The following is a 24118-nucleotide window of genomic DNA, read 5'->3' on the forward strand; positions in this document are numbered from 1 at the left end:
GTTCTGGGTTTAAATATTGAAGGCATAGAGGGCATTAGAGTTGTTTTAATCCTTTGTTTGAGTGTTTTAAATATTCCTGGGAAGATAGAGTGCCCTATAATCAAGGAATGAAAAGAGTATTAAGAGATAAAAGTTGAAGTATGACTAACATCAGATTTAGTACCAAGAATATAGATATAGATACATATATCCCAATTTATTTAGCTAGTTCCTTCTTACTTAGATTACTATTACTTTTGTTCTTTGAGCTTTCATTAAAGGAATAAGTAGTTACAACATTTTAAAAGTTTTTAGGGTAGTGTTTTACAGTAAGGTAGCCAAGTACCTTTAGTATTAATTGTGCTTTGTTCATTACTTCATAAAATAATTTTAAACTGATCTGAAATCTATCTAAAGAAAGAATAGATAGGTTAAAATTAGTTAGACTTTGTTAGAATTCAGTTGAACTTTAAAAATAATAGTTTTGTAAATTTTAATTTACATGTAATTTTCATGACATATTCTGAGCACAACTATATGTAATGTTTATTGCCTATTATGGTAATTTATTGTTAACGCTTTTCCTCTGTTTTCTATCTTCAGGAGAAAGTAATTCAGCAATTTCTACAGAAGACCTAAAAGAATGTCTGAAGAAACAATTGGAATTCTGTTTCTCCCGGTATGTTAATCATATTTTTTTATTGAGATTTCTCATTTTTTGAATTGTTTGGTTAGTAGATATAAAATACCTGTGAAATAGAATGGAATAATGGTGGTTTTAATTTCCTTCAGTGAAATACTTTCCTTATTTTTTGGTATATTCTTTATTATATTTCCTAACTAAATTTAAAGATGTAGTCTCTAATTGGATATGCAAAGGATCTAGTCTTAGTAGAAAGGTAATGAAATACCGGATTGGATTACTTTTGTTTTGGCTATTGGATACTTTTCCTATAAACATATTCAGGTTTAGGGTTCTCAAAACATTGGTTATCTTTTTCCTTTTTTTTTAAGATTTTATTTATTTATTTGTGCGAGTTAGAGAGCATGCACAAGCAGGGGGAGCAGCAGGCAGAGGAAGAAGCCAGGCTCTGTGCAGAGCAGGGAGCCTGATGTGGGACTTGATCCCAGGACCCTGGGATCATGACCTGAGCCAAAGGCAGGTGCTTAACTGACTGAGCCACCCAGAAGTTCCCCCCCTCCTTTTTTTTTTTTTTTAAGATTTTATTTATTTTCGAGAGAGAGTATGTGCATGGGGCAAGGGGAAGGGCAGAGAGGAAGGAAGTTTGAAGCCAACTCTGTGCTGAGTACAAGCCTAAAATTGGCCTCAGTCTCATGACGCTGAAATTATGACTTGAGCCAAAACCAGGAGTCAGACACTTAACCAGCTGAGCCACCCAGGCACACCTTGAGATGTCTTACTTACTGATAACAATTATGTAGGCATATTTATAGTCTAGATGTCATAAAATTTCAGTATTGTAAAACTGCCCCTTCCAAAATAAACAGAAGTTTTGTGCTCGCTTCGGCAGCACATATACTAAAATTGGAACCCAAATAAACAAGTTTGGATATGCAAAGGTAATGCCTTCAGTTTTTCTTATATGTGGTGAGAGGTAGGACTGGTAAACCAAAAATTTTTCAAGCTAGAAACCTGGATTTTATCAGACTTTTATGTCTTTTTTTTTTTTTTTTAATTTATTTACTTTTTATGTAAACTCTATGCCCACCATAGGGCTTGAACTCATGACCCTGCAGTCACGATTACCATGTTCTACCTACTGAGCCAGCCAGGTGTCCTTAGACTTCTTAATTTCTTTACACATAATATACTCTTGACTCAGTTTTAATTGATACTTTGTTCTAAATAGCTCCTCCTTCTTCCCCTCCTTTTTTGCCTTCGTAGTCTTTGTAGTCTAGTACAGAATAAAACGATGAAAGTGGAAGTTTCTGTTGTTAGTCATTTGTTCCTGCAATAGAATTCATTTTCTGTAATATACTTGTCATAATTATTTAAAAATCTTTGCCTACTGCTAGATCATTTGTATGTCTGCTTATATTTGAGTTTTTTCTCTTGGTTCTCTGTCATAATTTCCTGCCTTTTTGCATGTCTTACAGATTTTGATTATATGCTAGACATTACATATAAAAGCAGTTAAGAGCTGCAAATGACAAGATTTTTCTCTCTAGACAAGATTTGAGCTTTCTTATAGGCAGAAGCAGATTGATTGTTTCAGTCCAGTCAGGAATTGAGCTGGGTTAGGGCTAAGCAGCCACTTTAATTAGACTCAGTCTGCTTCTGATTTATCTCTGTTCCTTAGGCATGACGTCTTTAGTTTTTTGATTTAGGAGTTGTCTGTTTTCTGTTACCTCAATCCTGAAACACCAAGGGAGATTTAGTCCTGTTCTTGAGGGGTTTGAGACTAGCTCTTTAGTTTCTTCCCCTGTAACCCTCAAATTCTGGCAGATCTCTTGGGAGATGGAGGGGGAGACCTCTCTTGTGTTTGACACAAGTTTCTTCCTTTCACTGGAACTTCTACAAAACCACAGAGATGTTACTCTGCCTTTTCAGCCTGGTTCCCAGTCTCCCACCTTCCTTCTTAAAGCTCAGGAAATGTTATGTGGGGGTAAATCTCCTGTACGTTAGGAGCTCCTTTAGTTTTCTTTTTCAATTTTTTATTTTAATTATTTTTTATTAATTTTTTTATTTGATAGAGAAGAGATCACAAGTAGGCAGGCAGAGAGGGGGAAGCAGGTTCCCCACTGAGCAGAGAGCCCGACGTGGGGCTCAATCCCAGGACCCTGAGATCATGACCTGAGCCAAAAGCAGAGGCTTAACCCACTGCCTGGGTGCCTGGGTGGCTCAGCGGGTTAAGTGTGGCAACCCCACTTCTTTAGTTTTCAATTCATAGTGCTGGTCCTGTGCAACTGCCTAAAACTCTGCTCGTTTGTCCCTGGTCCCGGATCTGCAGACCCCCTCAGAAAAGAAAGGTCATCTTTCTGGAATTTTATTTTGTTCTTGTAGTTTCTTTCCTTCATCTCCAGAAATGTGATTTTTTAAATTTAGCCAGGCTTTTTTAGTTGTAGGAACACTGGTTTGTCACGATCTACCACAGTTCAAACCAGTTATGCGATTGACACTTGTGGCTTCACAAAATTGTTACCAGTACCTATCAGGTGTTAGTCATGAGTAGTCAAATCACAAATGTGACTTATGCCCGTTAATTTGATATGTTTTTGATATATTAATTTAATATTCTGATGAGATGAAGTTTCTTAAGAGTTTGACCAAGGTTGGGGCACCTGGGTGGTTCAGTCAGTGAAGCATCTGACTTCAGCTCAGGTTTTGACCTCAGCATCATGGATGGAGCCCCACATCAGGCTCCACACTCAGCATGGAGTCTGCCTCTCCCTTTCCCTCTGACCCTACCCCTGCTCATGTATGATCATGCATACATGCACTCTCCCTCTCTCTCTCAAATAAATTAAAAACTTTTTGAAAAAAGGTTTGGGACGCCTGGGTGGTTCAGTCATTAAGCATCTGCGTTTGGCTCAGGCCATGATCCTAGGGTCCTCGGATCAAGTCCCACGTGAGGCTCCCTGCTCAGTAGGGAGTCTGCTTCTCCCTCTACCTCTCCTCCTCCGTGCTTGTGATTGCTCTCTTTTTCAGACAAATAAAATCTTAAGAAAAAAAGGAAAGGTTTCACCAAGTTTTTATAAGAACAGATATGCTGAAAGTCAGAGTTGGTTCAGGCTACAACTTTTTAGTTGTGTAAGCCTGGGTGGCTTAGTCAGTTTAGTGTCCGGCTCTTGATGTCAGCTCAGATTGTGATCTCAGGGTTGTGATACCCATGTTGGGGTCTTGGACATAGAGCCTGTCTAAGATTCTGTCTCTCCTTCTCCCTTTGCCCCTCCCTCGCCTCCCCTCTCTAATAAACAGCAAAAAAAGGTGTTATTACTATGTTACTATGTTCCTCCTTTTATGCTAAAGTGAGTTTAACCTTTGCTGGTATCTTCTCTATTTTTTGCCCCCAAAACAACTTGTTGACAATTGTAATTTTCAAAAAGTAATTGCTACTGGACAGCTGGGTGGCTCAGGGGGTTGAGCCACTGCCTTCAGCTCAGGTCATGATCCCAGGGTGCTGGGATCAAGCCCCACATCAGGCTCTCTGCTCAGCAGGGAGCCTGCTTCCTCCGCTCTCTCTGCCTACCTTTCTGCCTACTTGTGGCCTCTGTCTGTCAAGTGAATGAATAAAATCTTTTAAAAAAAGTAATTGCTACTTTATTTTAACAACACTTGAGTGTAGAGACCTTTGGCCCTACCCTTTGCCAGGCACTAGGGCCTTGAAATACATTATGAACAACAAAGATTTTTCATGGAACCTATGTTCTGGCTGGAGGAGACAAAACAAAATTTTTTTTTTAAAGTGAAGTAAACAGTTTAGAAGTGTGCTAAGTGATAAGTGCTATGGAAAAAAATTTAGAACCCTATAAGCAAGAGAAGGGGAATCAAGACTGCTTGGGTGGTTTCAGTTTTAAATAGGGTCACTGAGAAAAGGGGCTTTTAGGCAAAGACTTGAAACTATTTATAACTAGACTGCTTCAGAGATCTGATGTGAATAAGACAAATGAATATGATTTTACTTCAGTTTGTTACATAAGATTTTATATGTAAGATAGAAATGTTTAAATCTTTTTTAGAAATGTATCTTAAAGAATCTTTTAATTTTAAATGTTTTAAATTTATTAAATATAAGTAAAAAGTCAAACATACTTAAAAAATGACAAACATTCAGAAATTTTAAATCCTTTACAGTTAAACTCCTGGTGGAAGCTATAATTTTCTCTATATGCATATTCTAACATCAATGATAAAGTGTTTATAAGATGGAGCTACACTGTATGTAATATTTTATTAAGCCTCTTTCCATATCAGTATAATTCCTTAAGGTTCTCTTGTTCAAAACTTTTGGTCATGATGTATTTGGTGATTCAGAAACATTCTGAGTGTTGTAGAGTATCTTTGTTATGTATTATGTATTTTCATAGTTCAAAGTGTTATTTATTTGTAGTAGCTAAATTTTGTTTAACCATACTTAATGACAGAAGTGAATAAGAGACCTCTTTAGATGATTTTTGAGAATTCTTTGCTTTATGGGACTCTTGCTTTTGTTTATTCCTTTCAGAGAAAATTTGTCAAAGGATCTTTACCTGATATCTCAAATGGACAGTGATCAGTTCGTACCAATTTGGACAGTTGCCAATATGGAAGAAATTAAAAAGCTGACCACAGACCCTGATCTAATTCTTGAAGTGTTGAGATGTATGTAAATCATACCTTTTAGCTTATTTTTTAAAGTCAAAAAGCTAAGTTTTCTTTTGATTTCTGGTCAAGCAGGGAATTTTTTGTTTTTATTGGCCATTTATTTTTATTAAATTGTAGTTGACATGCAATGTATTTTTTCAGGTATACCACATAGTGATTCCACAATTCTATACATTAAGCTGTGCTCACTAGGCAGGGAATTGTTCACTCCCTATTTTTTGTTATTCTGTTCCAATAATTTATCTTTTTATTTTTACTGACTTGGTATATAGCTTCTGTATCAGTTCTGTACCTTGGTTGTTCATCTTGATACCCACTTACTCAAATATAAGCAATTAAATCTCAGTTTTCTGGGCTATTAGAAAGTTATATGTATCATTACTACATCTTCTAAAGCATTGTTTCAAACTTGTGAACCCAAGTAAGAAGTACATTTTACCTTACAGCCCAGTACACACACCACATATCCCTATACAACTGAAATGTTAATTATTCAGATTAATACTAAATGCTTGGAATTAACTTTTTTCAAAATTGATTTCACAATTTAAAGAATTGCAGTCTATAGTTTGACAAATACTGCTCTAAAGTTTGGTGAAGAATTTGAGGTTTTAAGCATTTTTAATGGTGTTTGTGTCTTGTATCAGGATTTCTTGCTAACCTTTCTTTGCAGAACCTTGCCAAAGTTGTTTTTTTTTTTTTTAAGATTTTATTTATTTATTTGATAGATAGAGATCACAAGTAGGCAGAGAGGCAGAGAGAGAGGAGGAAGCAGGCTTCCTGCTGAGCAGAGAGCCCGATGTAGGACTCAATCCCAGGACCCTGAAATCATGACCTGAGCCAAGGGCAGATACTCAACTCAGTGAGCCACCCAGGCACCCAAACCTTGCCAAAGTTTTAACCATTTGATCGAATAAAGGCAGATCTTCACTTTTATATGAAATATGTTGTTGAAAATATTTAACTTTTAAACATTTTTAAAAGCATTTAAACAAGTCTCATAATAGGCTTTTATGAGAGTAGAAGATGTTCATTCTCAGAGGGCTAAAAAAACATTCATGAAATCTCTTTTTGTGTAATGGTTTCTTAAAAAAAAACCCAGTCTTGGCATCAGAAAAAAATCAGCCAAGAGACTAGCAGAATCCTCTACCTCTGAGGGCTAGAACCTAGTACCTAAACCCAGCTCTTCTTCCCTGTTCCTTTTATTCTCACTACTTACTTCTTCAGAGAGATGTGGCATATTATCTCTGAAGGGACTAGAAATAAAAGTTTTGGTTAGATAATACTATCTTCATTAGATATTTCCTCAAAATCAGCATCTCAAGGATGGCTTCTCAGTGTCTGTAATAGTCTTTAAGAATAAATTGTTAAAATCAAAGGAAAGCTATAATCATTTGAGTTCAATTCTTGGTTTTAAGTGCCTCTTAGACTTGAATTTTAAGAACAATTTCTTTGTATGTCGGAATGCAGTACTGTAGTCTAGTTACAAGAGTGGAATGCAGATACACTGATTAATACACTTCTTATCGGGCACCTGGGTGGCTCAGTGGTTAAGCCTCTGCCTTCGGCTCAGGTCATGATCTCAGGGTCCTGGGATCGAGTCCCACATCGGGCTCTCTGCTCAGCAGGGAGCCTGCTTCTCCGTCTCTCTCTGCCTTCCTCTCTGCCTACCTGTGATCTCTGTCTGTCAAATAAATAAATAAATAAATCTTAAAAAAAAAAAAAAATACACTTCTTATCTCCAGAAATCCAGAATTCAGTAATTGTACACAGGGTAATTTTACCTTGTTAGTTACGTATTATATACTCCTGAAGAGTTTTTCAGTGCCAAGACACAAAGTAGGTGCTCTATATATTTGTTCAAAGAATAACATTTGACAGTGTTTCTTGTATATTAATTTCAAAATATTTTGTTATAACTGTAATCTTTGGTTCTGCAATTTAATTTATTGAGGATATCAACCTCTGCTAATTTATTCACTTGGAAATAGAAATGAATAGTTTTTAATGGTAATATTAAAATCTCACCTTGTCACTTTTGAATGAAACACTTTTTTAAATTTCAGCTTCTCCTATGGTACAAGTTGATGAAAAGGGCGAGAAAGTGAGACCAAGTCATAAGCGTTGTATTGTGATTCTTAGAGAGATTCCTGAAACAACACCTATCGAGGTAAATTATTAAGGATTGTTAAAGTTAAGTGTTCTTTAACTGTTTAAATCAAAGATAAACGAAGTGTAAGTCAGTGCCCTCATATCAATTATGTGAATGGGATATATTTTGTTTTGTAAATTCTGAAGCACTGGAAGAATGGCAGAAGGGGAGAAGGAAGATAATAATTCCATGTTCTTAGAATGGTAGACTGAGTATTGCCGTGTTACTGATTCTCAGTTTGTTCATTTGACTGGCAATTAAAATATAAATAGGCTCTTTTGGGAACTTGAGGATTCACCTGAAAGAATACACTTAGGAATGAAGAAAAAAAAAATACAAGAGTCAAGGCTTAATTCTGTTAGCTGGCAAATATAAAGCAGAGTTGTGGTCATAAATGTGGTGTGGTACAGATACAGGAATAAAATAACATTTGAATGGAACAGTATAATCCTGAAATAGACTCTTTGATTTAGTAATGAATTTATTGATAACATTTATTCAGTAATTAGATTCTACCAGGTATTGTGCCATGTACTTTATGGTAATATAAAGCCTAAGGTTTTGTTATCTCTGTTTTACAAATAAAGTAACTGAGCCTTAGTATAGTTAAATAACTTGGTTAAGGTCACATGGCCTGTTTGAATGACAGAATCTGATTTGAACTCGCTCTCTGTGATTCCAAAGCCCATGTTTCTTAACCAGTAAACCATAGGACTTCACACTAAGTTGGCATATTCATGATAATAAGTTAAAGATGGAGAGGACTAATTAGTAGCTGATATGTGGTAATTGGTTAGTCATTTAACTTGCCAGCTAACAAACTTGGCATATTAGTAGTTAATCTTATTGCCCAGATTCATTCAGTATTAACTCTCCAGAATGAAGATTTCCTAAACTTAGAAACAGTGAGAGAAAAGAAACTGTCACAAGATAGATGTTCTATTTAAAATTATGAACTATATGTCAAAAGTAACAAATCGAAAGGAAAATTGCAAAATGGGAAGAATATTTGCATTATTAAGAAACAGTGTAGAATATATGAGCCTGAACTCTAGAGCCACGCTGCCTGGATTTAAATTCCAGCTTTTTACTTGATAACTCTATGACCTTGCATTAGTTACTTAACCTTTTCTGCTTTGGTTTTTTCCATCTGTTAAATGGGATAGTAGTAATAAGTAACTCATAAAATTGTGAGATATAAGTGAATTAGTATATAAAAAACTTAGAGCAGTACTTGGCATGTAAAACAGATCTAAGATTAGCCAGTACTATCATTTTTATAGTTATTGTAATTTATATTCTGAATACATAAACAGGTCACACACATGAAGAGCAATAAATGAAAATGAACAAGGCAGCAACATACTGTTCATTAAAAAAAAAAGTAAAGGAAGTGCAGATGATTAAGATAGCTAGAGAGAGCGTAGGCAGTAGTCCCTGAAATGCACATTAAAATGAGAGATTTGGGGTGGTGATGAAAGATTACTATCAGGTAGAACAAATTACTTTAGATCCAGACTTCTTTTTTTATACTTGGGAAAGTTAATCTGTAAACATATACAACTCTTCCTAAAGAATAATAATGGCGAAAAATAAAAAGATCTAAATAAATAAGTCAATTCATTTCACAGAGAATTAGAAATATTTAGAGAATATCTATGGATTTTTGGAAGGTAGAGATCAGTGGATGGCAGTCTAACAGTTCCACAGATAGTTCTATAGAAATGTAATTCTGAACTGGATGAGAATTTTATTAACTGAACTTGGTGATATTTCACCACTTTCACTAATGTCACAAAACTCAGCTGGTTGTACACTACTTATTTCGAGTAGTATTTGACCCAAGCAAATTTCATCATAAATAGAGGTGTTATTTTTAATTCAGTGTAGTAAAAATTTGAAGGAGTTAGAATACAGGCTAGACTTAATTGTGAACATTGTGAACATTGAAAATGGATACCTTGTGATATTTTGGTATTTTATGGGCATTTTAGCCTAGTAAGATTCTTTATATTTGGGAATTATTAGTTACTAGTGAATTTCTCATTGAACTCAAATAGGTATTAAACAAAATGGAGTTCGGAGGCATACAAATCTGGGTTTGAGTTCTTGTTTGTGATAGTGTGAGTAGGTTAAACAGTTTGAGCTACCATTTCCTCACCTGTAAAGTGGATATGATAAGATCTTTAAAACAGGATTGTTTTCAGGTTAAATCTATGTCTTATCCTGCATGGGATTTCAGTAGATGTTTTCTTTCTGTCTGTAACCGTTTAGAGATACTAATGTTGACTTCCAGTTGTTTTCTTTCTTTTCTTTTTATAAACTTCCTTCAAGCTTTTAAACTGTGTTAAACACAATTCTAAGTTTTGGTAATCTATTTTTTTTAAATGCATATATTTGTTATAGTTTTCAGTTATTGAATTTCAGTTTCAGTTATGGAGAAGGGAAGATACTTTTGCACAGAGTTCGTGTCTGTAACTCTGGTATAGACAGAGCATCTGGATTGAATGAGAATGCATCCAAATAAATACTAAGCACTAGAAAATGTTAATGGAGGACATACTTTTCATTTTTTGGGTAATGGCAGGTCTAGAAAGATTTTACAGTTAAGGAAAATTTAGCTTGCCACTAAGAGTGTGATGAAATGCTTCAGTTTTGCTGATATTAAAATAAGATTCTATTTCTAAATCATATATAAAATTTACACTAAAGTTTTTCTTTCGTAGGAAGTTAAAGCTTTGTTCAAGAATGAAAACTGCCCAAAGGTGATAAGCTGTGAGTTTGCACACAATAGCAACTGGTATATCACTTTCCAGTCAGACACAGATGCACAACAGGTGAGAAGAAAACTTTTCTTCTGATTTGAAGTCCTGGTGGTATATTTTAACTGAGAAAATATGTGCTCACGGCAGTATTTGTAAAGACTATTGAGCACCTTGTTCACCTTTTTGGTTGTGCTGCTGCTGCTTCTTTTTTTTTTTAAGATTTTATTTATTTAGGACCCTGGGATCGTGACCTGAGCCGAAGGCAGAGGCTTTAACCCCCTGAGCCATCCAGGCACCCCCAAGCTTTTTCAGTTTTGATTTAAGAAGTTTATTTCCTGGGCGCCTGGGTGGCTCAGTGGGTTGGGCCGCTGCCTTCGGCTCAGGTCATGATCTCGGGGTCCTGGGATCGAGTCCCGCATGGGGCTCTCTGCTCAGCAGGGAGCCTGCTTCCTCCTCTCTCTCTGCCTGCCTCTCTGCCTACTTGTGATCTCTCTCTGTCAAATAAATAAATAAAATCTAAAAAAAAAATAAAAAAAAAAAGTTTATTTCCTATCAGTAAAAAAAATTAAAACAATTTTAAAATTAATTTAAAGATTGGGAACCATGTACTCAGTAGTTGGAATTTCTAGTACGTACATACTAGGCCCACAATAAATATGTAACTTCCTTTCTGATTCTTGGAATTTTGACATTAATGATTTTACTTTGTTGTCATGTCCAATTAAAGAGTAGTAATCCCTTGAAACAAAAGAAAACCAAAAATATATCTAATAGCATTTTAAAACCACTCACTAATTGATTGATTGATTTTTAAAGTAAACTCTACCCCCAGTGTAGGGCTCGATATCATGACCCTAAGATCAAGAATTGCATACTCCACCAACTGAGCCAGCGAGGCGCCCCTCTGATTTTTTTTTTTTTTTAATTATTCATCTTAGAAAACTGTCTGATTGAACCATTATATGTAGTGAAATTTTGGGTCTGTTTTGACTTTTGTGCATCTTTTCCTGCATTAATCCATAGTAGCTAATCTACAGTAAATGTGAACTTATGCTGGGGTGTTTTTACTTTCTCATTCCTTATCACCTGCATAATGGAATTGACTTCAGAATTTTTTATTGTTTAGTTTGGAGATGATTGCTAATACCAAACTTTTGATAGAATAAAGATGGCGTTAATGAAATGTTTGAATGCTAATAAAAGTTCCTTTCTGCTTTGTTAACAGGCTTTTAAATATTTAAGAGAAGAAGTTAAAACATTTCAGGGCAAGCCAATCATGGTAAGAAAATGTTTATAAGTATAGAGCCTAGTGTGAAGCCAGAAAATTTTTGTTGCTTGTCTGTTTGAGAATTTAAAACACATATGCATAATAATGGATAATAATAAAACCTGCAATGATTTTTTTTTTTCCCTGCAATGATTTTAAAGAAATTTTATATGATGTGCTAGAAAATTAGCTGTTAGGATAACAGTTATTTCCAAAGGCCTTCCTTTAGAAAGCATGAAGTTTTAGTTAGATGTTGATTGATAACTTTGAAGATAATTAAAATGAGGATTAGGGATAATTTTTTAGTAAAAAAGGTGGAAAATGTTCTCAATATTGTCACTCTCATCTCAAAATAAATTGCATCACCACACTGATGTTCATCTGTTTGGGAATCTAGAAATTATTGATGACACTTGCTCACTGTCTTTACAGGTCTTCTCTTTTCTCAGATCCCGTGGAATCTACCTTTATAACTTGTTTCAATTATTACTGCTTTGTTTAGGCTTGAACGGTTAGAGTACCTTTTAACTGTTATGCCTTTAGCTTTTCCCCCACTTTTTCATTCTCCCGTTGCTACCATCTAAAACAGAGTCATAGGGCACCTGGTGGCTCAGTTGTTTAAGCATCCAACTCTTGATTTTAGCTCAGCTCTTGATCTCAGGTCATGAGTTCAGGTGCCACATTGGATTCCAAGATGCTTTAAAAAAATAATAAATGCATAAAATAGAATCCCAAGGGATTCACTTAATTTGGTACTTGTGCTTACTTTTACATGCTACTTATTCCATTTGTAATGCAGTGATGATGTATTTGTGAATGTATTTTAGTATTCTTGGTCTCTTGAGCTCTTAACATGTATCAGTTTCTGTTCTAAACACTTTATTTGTATAGAGTCATTTAATTCTTACAAGAACTTCATATGGTGGTTACTCTTGTTCTCCATCTTGTGTTAATGAAAGTTACCTACCCAATTTCACACAACTAGCAACTGAAAGAACCAAGATGAGAGAGGCTTACATTTATTAGGAGAATGTATATCAGGCATTGTTCTAAGGACTGGACATATTTAAACCTCATTATTGATGTGTGATAGGTGGTATTATTACTTTCTACTTTAGAGATGAAGATACCTGCCATTTGTCAATCTATTTCCTCTGCTTCCTATTATCTCCCTCCCCTACTTGAGGCTATAAAGATCTTCTAGGTCTTCTGGTAGCTTTAAAATTTTATGTCAGATTTGGGTCTTTGATACATTTGGAATTAATTTGATATACAGGATCTGATAGGAATCTTTTTTTTTCCATATATGTAAAGGCAGTTGTCTCAACACCAAACAATTGGTTGAATGGTCTCTGCTTTTACAACTTGTGTATGATGTTGCATCTATCAGATTTGCTTTAGGTTCTCTATTCTATCAGTCTCGTCTTGTCCTTTTTTTTTTTTTTTTTTTTTTTTTTTTAATTTATTTATTTGGGGCACCTGGTTGGCTCAGTGGGTTAAAGCCTCTGCCTTCAGCTCAGGTCATGATCCCAAGCTCCTGGAATCAAGCCCTGCATTGGGCTCTCTGCTCAGCGGGGAGCCTGCTTCCTCCTCTCTCTCTGCCTGCCTCTCTGCCTACTTGTGATCTCTGTCTGTCCAATAAATAAATAAATAAATATTTTTAAAAAATAAATAAATAAAAGGCAGAGACTGGGACGCCTAGGTGGCTCAGTGGGTTAAGCTTCTGCTTTCTGCTCAGGTCATGATCCCGAGGTCCTGGGATCAAATCCCACATCGTGCTCCTTGCTCAGCAGGGAACCTGCTTCTGCCTGCTGTTCTCCCTGCTTGTGCTCACTCTCTTGTTCTCTCTCTCTCTCTCTTTCTCTCTGCCTTCAGCTCAGGTCATGATCCCAGGGTCCTGGGATAGAACCCTGCATGGAGCTCTCTGCTCAGTGGGGAGCCTGCTTCCCCCTCTCCCTGCCTGCCTCTCTGCCTACTTGTGATCTCTCTCTCTCTGTCAAATAAAAATTTTTTTAAAAAGGCAGAGACTGGCAGGTTGAATTAAAAAAATAAGATCCATCTAGGGGCGCCTGGGTGGCTCAGTGGGTTAAGCCTCTGCCTTCGGCTCGGGTCGTGATCTCAGGGTCCTGGGATCGAGTCCCGCATCGGGCTCTCTGCTCGGTGGGGAGCCTGCTTCCCCCCTCTCTCTCTGCTTCTCTGCCTACTTGTGATCTCTCTTTGTCAAATAAATAGATAAAATCTTTAAAAAAAAAATAATAAGATCCATCTATATGCTGTCTGTAACAGATTCATTTTAAATTCAGAGACACTGAAAGTCACAGGATGGAAAAGGATGTTCCAAATAAATAGTAACCAAAATACATCTAAGGGGTGCCTGGGTGGCTCAGTGGGTTAAAGCCTCTGCCTTCGGCTCAGGTCATGATCCCAGGGTCCTGGGATCGAGTCCCACATCGGGCTCTCTGGTCATCAGAGAGCCTGCTTCCCTTCCTCTCTCTCTCTGGCTGCCTCTCTGCCTGCTTGTGATCTCTGTCAAATAAATAAAATCTTTAAAAAAACAAAACAAAACAAAATACATTTAAGATGGCTGTACAGTTGACCCTTTCAACAACACAGGTTTGAATAGCATGGATCTACTTATATGCAGACGTTTTCAATAAATATAGTACAGTATTGTAAAGGTATTTTTTCTTCCGTTTTTTAAAAAAAGATTTTAATTTATTTTTTTGAAGATTTTATTTATATGACAGAAAGAAAATACAAGCAGGGGGAGGGGAGTCAGAGGGAGAGGGAGAAGCAGACTCCCTGCTAAGCCAGGCTGGATCCCAGGACCCCGAGATCTGAGCTGAAGGCAGATGCTAAATGGACTGTGTTGTCCAGGTGCCCCCACCCTGCGAATTTTTTGTTACTGCCTTTTTTTTTTTTTTTTTAAGATTTTATTTATTAATTTGACAGAGAGAAATTACAAGTAGATGGAGAGGCAGGCAGAGAGAGAGAAATAGGGAAGCAGGCTCCCTGCTGAGCAGAGAGCCCAACTCGGGACTCTAGATGGAGAGGCAGGCAGAGAGAGAGAAATAGGGAAGCAGGCTCCCTGCTGAGCAGAGAGCCCAACTCGGGACTCTATCCCAGGACCCTAAGATCATGACGTGAGCCAAAGGCAGCTGCTTAACCAGCTGAGCCACCCAGGCGTCCCTTTTATTTCTAATTTTGATTTCCTTCTTTCCTGTCCTATATATTTTTAAAGTTTGTGTGTGAGGGGGGTTCTCTTGGTTAAAATTAAATTTATAACAATCTCATGTGAATAATACCAGTTTAGTACTAATAATATACAAATACTTTGCTTCTATACTTCTCTATTCTATTCATTTCTCTCTTAAACCTGATAAGAAAAAAGAGGAGTTACATACCAAAAGTATAATATTTTCTTTTGTGTTTACCTATGTAATTATCCTTACCAGTGTTCCATAATTCTTCTTAAGGCATTGAGTTACTCTCTGGTATCTTTATTTCACCCTGAATTACTCATTAGCATTTTTTGTAGGATAGGCCTGCAAATATCCTTTACATTGTTTTATTCATATGTCTTTTTCCACACCCTTAGGTGGGTCCATGGTTTGCATTAGCTCATTAAGCACTTTTAAGATAGTTGATTTAACGTCTTTGACCAGTAATTCCAATGTCTGGGCTTACTTAGGATGGTTTCTATCAAATTCTTTTTTTCCTGTGAATGGGCCATATTTCTCTATTTCTCCGTGTGTTTTATAATTTTTCGTTGAGAGCTAAACATCCTGAGTATTACCCCTAGACACAATTCTGCCATTTTTTTTTAACCTTTTTTTGTCTATATATGCAAATATAATTTTAGGGTAAATTCCTAGAAATGAAATTGCTATGTTAAAGAGTATATGCCTTTACTTAATAGATGGAACTAACTTAATTCATAGTAGTATTTTTTATTTATTTATTTTTTTAATGTGGTTGATTCTGATTTTTCTACTTATGTTTCTGGCTGTTTTTCTATTAAGATTTTCTTAATGATTTGTGATTACAAAAGTTTTTAGAGGAGATTAGTCTTATCAGATATGACTGTTACTGTGTTGTTAGTACTTCTGTGGAAATTTATTTTTTGTAGCAGGGTTAAAAGATTGATGAATCTTTTTCTCTATGCCTTTGGATTTTGAGTCTAGTTTAGCTCAGGTCCTCTCCAGAAAGTTATTTTAGTTAGTTTGTTTGTTGGTTTTCAGGCAGAGAGAGAGAGGGAAGCAGGCTCCCTGCAAAGCAGAGAGCCCGATGCGGGGCTTGATCCCAGGACCCTGAGATCATGACCTGAGCCAAAGGCAGAGGCTTAACCCACTGAGCCACCCCGGTGCTCCTAGTTTGTTTTTTAATCAACTTTACTGAAGTATAATTTGCATACAATAAGATATTTAAATATATGTATCATATATATATACATATATATATATATGATATATATATATTTAAGATTTTATTTATTTATTTGCCAGAGAGAAAACGTGCACAAGCAGGCAGAGTAGCAGGCAGAGGCAGAGAAGCAGGCTCCCTGCTGAGCAAGGAGCCCAATGTGGGACTCAATCCCAGGACCCTAGAATCATGACCTGAACCGAAGGCAGAGGCTTAACCAATTGAGCCACCCAGGTGTCCCAAGATAAATCTGTGTTGTTTTTGTTTTTGTTTATTTATTGGACAGACAGATCACAAGTAGGCAGAGGCAGGCAGAGAGAGAGGAGGAAGCGGGCTTCTGGCTGAGCAGAGAGCCCCACACAGGGCTCAATCCCAGCACCCTGAGATCATGACTTGAGCTAAAGTTAGAGGCTTAACGCACTGAGCCACCCAGACACCCCAAGATAAATTTGTTTTAAAAATAAATTTTTATTAGTGTTGGGAATGTTATGCATTGGGGTTTTTTTCTCAGTCAGTCTCTCCCACCATCCCCAACTGCCAATCTAGGCAATCACTAATCTGCTTTCTACAGCTGTAGTTTGTCTTTTCTGGAGTTTTCATATGAATGAAACCATACAGTATATTCTCTTTTGTGCGGGACTTCGTTCACTCACCATTATTTTAGTGAACCATATTGTTGCATGGGTTGGTAATACATACTTTTTTATTGCCAAATAGTAGGAATGTACTTAGTTTGATTATCTAGTCACTTTTTGAATCTTTTTTCTATTAAAAATTTTTTGATTGTTGGGCTTATTGAATTATAAGAGTTCTTTATATATTCTGTATATAAGTTCTTTTTTAGGTATGTGTGTGTGGTATTCCAAATCTATTTTCCCTAGCCTGTGGTTTGCCTTCTTGTTTTCTTCACAGTGCATATTTGAAGAGCAGAAGTTTTAGAGGTTTTTGTTACTGTTGTTTTGGTAGAAATGTAGATGATGTGTACAGTATTATGTTTCAGGTGTCCTACATAGTCATTCAAAATTTATATACATAGGAAGTGATTACCATCATAAATCTAGCTACCATCTGTCACCATACAAAGTTGTTACATTATTATTAACTATATTCCCTGTGTATACATTACATCCCTATGACTTATTTTATAACTGGAAATTTGAACCTTTTAATTTTCCACTATTTCATCCATCCTTCCACTCTGTCCCCCCATCAGTCCCCACCAGCAACCACCAGATTTTTCTCTGAACACATGAGTTTGTTTGTTTTGTTTGTATTGTTTTTTAGATTCCACATATAAGTGAAATCAACCAGTATTTGTTTTTCCCTGACTGACTTATTTCATTTAGCATAATATTGATGTTGTGGCAAATGACCAGATTTCTTTCTTTTTTATAGCTGATATTCGTGTGTGTGTGTGTGTGTGTGTGTGTGTGTGCGCACACCACATTATCTTTATCCATTCATCTGTTCAAGGACACTTAGGTTGTTTTCATTTCTTGTCAGTCTAAGTAAGGCTACAGTGGACATAGAAATGTGTGTGTTTTTTCAAGTTAGCATTTTTGTTTTTTTTTTTTTTTTTTTTTTTTTTTGAAGATTTTATTTATTTATTTGACAGAGAACACAAGTAGCAGAGAGAGAGAGAGAGAAGCAGGCTCTGCACTGAGCAGAGAGCCAGATGCGGGGCTCGATCCCAGGGTCCTGGGATCATGACCTGGGCCGAAGGCAGAGGCTTTAACCCGCTGAGCCACCCAGGCACCCCACATTTTTGTTTTCTTTGAGTAAGTACTCAGAAGTGGAATTGCTAGATCATATGGTAGATGTATTTTTAGTTTTTTGAGAAACCTTCATACTTCATACAGATTTTATATATTTATTTGTCAGAGACAGAGTACAAGCGGGGGAGTGGCAAGCAGAGGGAGAACCAGGCTCTCCACTGAGCAAAGAACCCGATGTGGGACTTGATCCTAGCCATGGGATCATGAACTAAGCTGAAAGTGATACTTAACTAACTGAGCCACCCAGGTGTCCTGCTTAACCTTACTTTTTTCCATAGTGCTGCATCATTTTGCATTCCCACCAAAAGTGCACAGGGGGTACCCTTTTTCCCATATCCTCACCAACATTTGTTATTTCTTGTTTGTGTTTTTGCTTTTAAATATAGCCTTGTGACTAGTGTGAGGAGATACTTCATTGTGATGTTGATTTGCATTTCCCTGCTGGTTAGTGGTGTGGAGTATCTTTTCATGTGTCTTTTGGCCATCTCTATGTCTTCTTTGGAGAAATGTCTCTTCAGGTCCTCTGCCCGTGTTTTAATTTGAATTGTTTTGGTTTTCTTGATACTGAGTTTTGTGAGTTACTTACATGTTTTGGGTATTAATCCCTTTTTTTTTTTTTTAATCATTTGCAGATTTCTTCTCCCATTCAGTAGGTTCCCTCTCCATTTGGTTGATGGTTTCCTTTACTGTGCAAAATTTTGTTGTTTGATATAGTCCCATTTGTTTATTTTTGCTTTTGTTTCCCCTCCCTAAGGAGACACATCCAAAAAAACATAGCTAATACTGATGTTAAAGAGCTTATTGCCTTTGTGGGCGCCTGGGTGGCTCAGAGGGTTAAGCCTCTGCCTTCGGCTCAGGTCATGATCTCAGGGTCCTAGGATCGAGTCCCCCGTTGGCCTCTCTGCTCAGCAGGGAGCCTGCTTCCTCCTCTCTCTGCCTGCCTCTCTGCCTGCTTGTGATCTCCTGTCTGTCAAATAAATAAATAAAATCTTTAAAAAAAAAAAAAGAAACATTTAAAGAGCTTATTGCCTTTGTTTTCCTCTAGGAGTTTATGGTTTCTGGTCTTACAATCCATTTGAGTATATTTTTGTATAAAGTATAAAAACATGGTCCAGTTTCATGCTTTTGCGTGTAGTTTTCCCAACACTATTTAATGAAGACACTATCTGTTCCCCATTGTATATTCTTGCCTCCTTTGTTAAAAATGAATTGACCAAAGAGCAGAAGTTTTAAAAAAATTTTAGAAGTTTTTAATTTTAATAAAGTCTGTTTTTAAGATTTTATTTATTTACTTGAGAGAGACCAAGCACAGTTGGGGGGAGGACAGAGGGAGAGGGAGAAGCAGGCTTCCCGCTGAGCAGGGAACCCAGTGCAGGGCTCAATTCTAGGACCCTGGGATCATGACCTGAGCCAAAGGCAAACACTTAATTGACTGAACTGACTGAGCCACCCAGGTGCCCCTAATAAAGTCTTTTTTTTTATCTCACTTTTCTTTTAGGGGTCATGATTTTTGTTTTATCTGAAATCAACATCTTCTAGGTTCATGAATAGTTTCTTTTATGATTTCTTCTAGAGGTGTTACACTTTCACATTTAGATTATATTCAACATTTAGATTTTAAGAACGACTTCAGGTTTCTTTTGTGTGTTGTGAAGAGTCAAAGTTTTGTTTTGTTTTTTTGTTTTTTTGTTTTTTTGTTTTTAATGAATGTACATTTGTTCCAACATTACCTTTTGAAAAGACTCTGGGTTACTTTGTTGACTATTTGTTGAACTTACATGCTTTGGTCTATTTCTGGACCCTGTTCCGTCCCATTGGTCTGAACGTTTATCTTTAAATCAGCTCCCTACTGTCTTGGTCATTGCAGCTTTATAAGAAAGTTGTAAGATCAAGTAATGTCTAAGTTCTCAAATTCATTTTGTCTTTCCAAAATCACTTTAGATATTCCAGTTCCTTAATATTTCCATATAAATTTTCAAATGAGTGCGTCATTTTTACAGACATGCCTTTTGGGATTTTGATTGGGACTTAATCGACTCTGATTTTGGAGAGGATTTCCACCTTTTGTAATACTTAATCTTCTAATATGATAGGTGTTCATTTATTTATGCTTTTGGTTTCTCAGCATTGCTTTCTAGTTTTCAGTGTCTAAGGCTTTGTCTATTTTGTCAAATTTATTATTAAGTAAGAGAAATACCATTTTTTGTGTGTTTGAGCCTTTTAAATTTTTTGTGTATTTGTTGTATTAATGTAGTTCACCTTATCTAATACAGAATCTGTTTGTAATTCTTTTCCTTGAATCTATAAAGCATATTGTATTAAAAGTAAAAAAAAAAACAAAAACAGATAACAAACACTTCTTGAAGCATATTAACATGACTTATTTCCAACTTATTCTTTGATGAGGTAAAAAATTAATTTACTATGTATTGATTTCTGCTTTATAGGTACAGTATAAAAAAATGAAAAATATAAATATTAGTAATTCTGTTCTTAACCTAAGAAAAGTATTATTTTAATGGAGAGTTATTTTTATTTTAAAGAAGTTTAAAATACATGGAATTGAATTGCTATTTTTTGAAAAATAATGCCTTTAAATAATAAAACTCCAATTTAGATCTTAAACTTTTATCTTTTAGGTTTTATCTATTATGTACAAGGAATCTGCTCTCTTAGTGTTTTCTTCTGAATCAGTTATCTAAATTTTTCACAAAAATTTTAAATACTTATAAAACTTATAGTAAAAAAATTATTATAGGAAACCATAATGCGGGGCGCCTGGGTGGCTCAGTGGGTTAAGCCGCTGCCTTCGGCTCGGGTCATGATCTCAGGGTCCTGGGATCGAGTCCCGCGTCGGGCTCTCTGCTCGGCGGGGAGCCTGCTTCCTCCTCTCTCTCTCTGCCTGCCTCTCTGCCTACTTGTGATCTCTCTCTGTCAAATAAGTAAATAAAATCTTTAAAAAAAAAAAAAAAAAAAGGAAACCATAATGCTGTATTTTATTAGAATATCTTTGTGCACAAATAATGGACAAATTATTTATAATGGCCATGATTCTAAAATTACCCATGATAATTTGGGAAAATTCAGACTATTGTGCAATGGATATCCAAGGTCAAGAATCTTTGCAGACTTTGGCCTAAAGAAACACTTCCGAAAGAGTCCTGTAGAGCTTTTATTATGAGCTGAGGTAAATTGCTTCCATTTCATCATCTTTTTTTCTCTTGTAATTAAGCAGGAAACCTTTTTTATTGCTGTTCTTCCTATAGATGAGGTCTGTCTGGTATTAGTTCCCTTCAGCCTAAAGAATATTTGATGTTCCTTACAGTGCCTACCAGTGATGAATTTTCTTAGTTTTTACTTATCTTAAATGAGTTCATATTCTTTTTTTTTTTTTAAGATTTTATAGAGGGGGGAGAGAGCGAGCACAGGCAGACAGAATGGCAGGCAGAGGCAGAGGGAGAAGCAGGCTCCCTGCTGAGCAAGGAGCCCGATGTGGGACTCGATCCCAGGACGCTGGGATCATGACCTGAGCCGAAGGCAGCCGCTTAACCAACTGAGCCACCCAGGCATTCCCATACTCATTTTTAATGTGTATTTTCCATGGATATGGAATTCTAGGCTGATAGTTTTAAATTTTTTTCTATATTGATGACTCCTGACCTCTGTTGTTTCTGGTGAGGCACTGTTTTTATTCTCTTTATATAATGTCTTTTTTGCCTGCTGTCAAAATATTTTTTTGTTTCATGTTTGGTTTTCAGTAGATTGACTATTGTGTTTCAAGGTACAGTTTTGTTTTGTTTTGTTTTGTTTTTTATATTTTATTTATTTATTTGACAGAGAAAGTGAGATCACAAGTAGGCAGAGAGGCAGGCAGCGGAGGGGGCGGGAGCAGGCTCCCTACTGAGCAGAGAGCCCGACAGAGGGAGAGAGAGCGAGCACAGGCAGACAGGATGGCAGGCAGAGGCAGAGGGAGAAGCAGGTTCCCTGCCAAGCAAGGAGCCCGATGTGGGACTCGATCCCAGGATGCTGGGATCATGACCCAAGCCGAAGGCAGCTGCTTAACCAACTGAGCCAACCAGGCGTCCCATGGTACAGTTTTTTTAATATTCTACTTGGTGTATGCTGAACTTCTTGGGTTTGCACATTGATGTTTTTCAGCTGGATTGGGAGGGATTTTCAACTCCCAACTTTTCAAAGAGTTTCTACCTGACTTCCTCTCTTCTTTTGAGACCCCACAATTACACATATGTTGGACTGCTTGGTGTCACTGAGATTTTGTTCATTTTTCTTCAGTCTCTTTTTTCTTTGGATTTTGCATAATTTCTGTGGGCTTACATTCATCTTCAAGTTGTAATCTGGAATTTCCATTTTTATTTATTTTATTTTAAAGATTTTATTTATTTGACAGAGATCACAAATAGGCAGAGAGGCAGGCAGGGGGCCGGGGGGGAAGCAGGCTCCCCACCAAGCAAAGAGCCCAATGCGGGACTCAGTCACAGGATGCTGAGATCATGACAGAGGCCTTAACCCACTGAGCCACCCAGCACCCCTGGATTTTTTTTTTTTTTTTTTAAGATTTTATTTATTTATTTGACAGGGAGGGAACACAAGCAGAGGGAGCGGGAGAGGGAGAAGCAGACTTCCCACCTAGCAGGGAGCCCAGTGTGGGCCTCAATCCCAAGACCCTGGGATCATGAGCTGAGCCAAAGACAGCTGCTTAACAACTGAGCCACCCAGGTGCCCAGCCCCTGGAATTTCCATTTTTAAAAGTATTATCCCTCTACTTCGATATCTCTTTTTGTTCAACTTTTTAGGAACACAGTTTCCTCTTAATCCATATATATTCATAATGGCTGAATTAAAATCCTGGTCTGCTGTTTCTAGTACCTGGTTATCTTGGAGTCTGTTTCTTTGGGCTACTGTTTTCTTGATAATGGACCACATTCAAAAAATAATGTTTTAATGGGGTGAGGAGCAAGATGGCGGAAGAGTAGGAGACCTAAATATGATCAGGTCCCAGGAGTTCAGCTGGATAGTTATCAGACCATACTGAACAGCTGCAAACTTAACAGGAGAAAGAAGAGAAGAAGAGCAACAATTCTAGGAACAGAAAATTGACTATTTTCCAGAAGGGAGGACGTTTGGAGAAGTTAGTCCAAGCCAACATTTGGGACAATAAGACTGTGGGAGGAGGGCCCAGCTCCCAGCAAGTGATAGCACAGCAGAGCACAAAATTGGAACTTTTAAGAAGTCTGCTCCACTGAGGGACGTTGCTCCAGAGGCTAAGCGAGGGGTGGAGCCCTCATGGGGACAGTGTGGTCTCAGGACCTTCGGGGTCTCAAAAAGACCAGGTGTGTCTGAGCATGGCAGAGCTCCCAGGTATCAGAGTGGTGAAGTCAGTTGTAGAGACAGAGCTAAGGAGTGGGCTCTCAGCTCGGGATTACCTTAAACCGTGATCCAAAGCACAGTCAGGCCACTGCTTTTCGGGCAGGAACCCAACAAGCATCAGATCCAGAGAGGCTCACCTTCCTCCTCCCAGACAAGCATGTGCTTCATGAGTCTGCTGGGTTTGGAGACTCCAAATGGGGCTGTGCGCACCAGAAATAGAAACGCCCGGTCACCAGCTGGGTGAGCTCGGAGTGCGGCCAAAGATCAGGGAAAATGGGAGGGATTGACTCCTTTTCTCTGAAGGTGCACTGAGGAGTGGGGCCCCAAGCTCTTGGCTCCTACTGGGCTGGAGGTTCGAAGGCCACCATTTTCATTCCCGTCCTCCAAAGCTGTATGGAAAGCGCTCAGGGAACAAAAGCTCCTGAGAGTGAACCCAAGCAGATTACTTAGCCTGGCCCCTGGCAGGGGCAGTGGAATTCTGCCTTGAGCAAAGACATTTGAGAATCTCTGCGACAGGCCCCTCCCCAGAAGATCAGCAAGAACATCCATCCAAGACCAAGCTTATTGATCAATGAGAACAGTGGAACTCCAGAGATAGGGGAAAGCATGGAATTCATGGCTTTCTCCCCATGATCCTTTAGTCTTTCAAAGTTAGAATTTTTTTAATTTTATTTTTTTCTTTTTCTATTTTTTTTATTTCTCCTCTTTCCTATTTTAACATTTTTTAAACTATTTTATCAGTACTGTTTTAAAAAATCTTTTTAAATGTTTATTGTTTTAATCATATTTTTATCCCTTCATTGTATTTAACCTTATTTTTTTATACATATAGGTTTTTTTTTTTTTCCTTTAAAATTTTGGGATACAATTTCTTGTAATAGATCAAACTATACCCTAAATCTAGCTCATGGCTTTGTTCTATCTAGTCTCCAGCCTGATCACATTCTTTCCTTTTTTTTTTTTTTTTTTTTTTTTCTTTTTTCAAGCAACTTATCAATTCCTTTTTTAGAATATTTTTTAACTTTCATCTTTACAGTCATATTC

General features: G+C 37.1%; 1 protein-coding gene across 1 annotated transcript in view; it reads left to right on the forward strand.

Annotated features, from left to right (window-relative positions):
* The window catches only part of LARP4 (La ribonucleoprotein 4), a 76175-nt gene that overhangs the window by 24806 nt on the left and 27251 nt on the right, over nt 1–24118 (forward strand). The window contains 5 exon segments of the mRNA XM_032348168.1: nt 583–658; nt 5166–5302; nt 7372–7475; nt 10184–10294; nt 11448–11501. Coding sequence (XP_032204059.1) covers nt 583–658; nt 5166–5302; nt 7372–7475; nt 10184–10294; nt 11448–11501 — 482 coding nt within the window.

The sequence above is a fragment of the Mustela erminea genome, chromosome 6 (genome assembly GCF_009829155.1).
Source record: "Mustela erminea isolate mMusErm1 chromosome 6, mMusErm1.Pri, whole genome shotgun sequence".
NCBI lineage: Eukaryota > Metazoa > Chordata > Mammalia > Carnivora > Mustelidae > Mustela > Mustela erminea.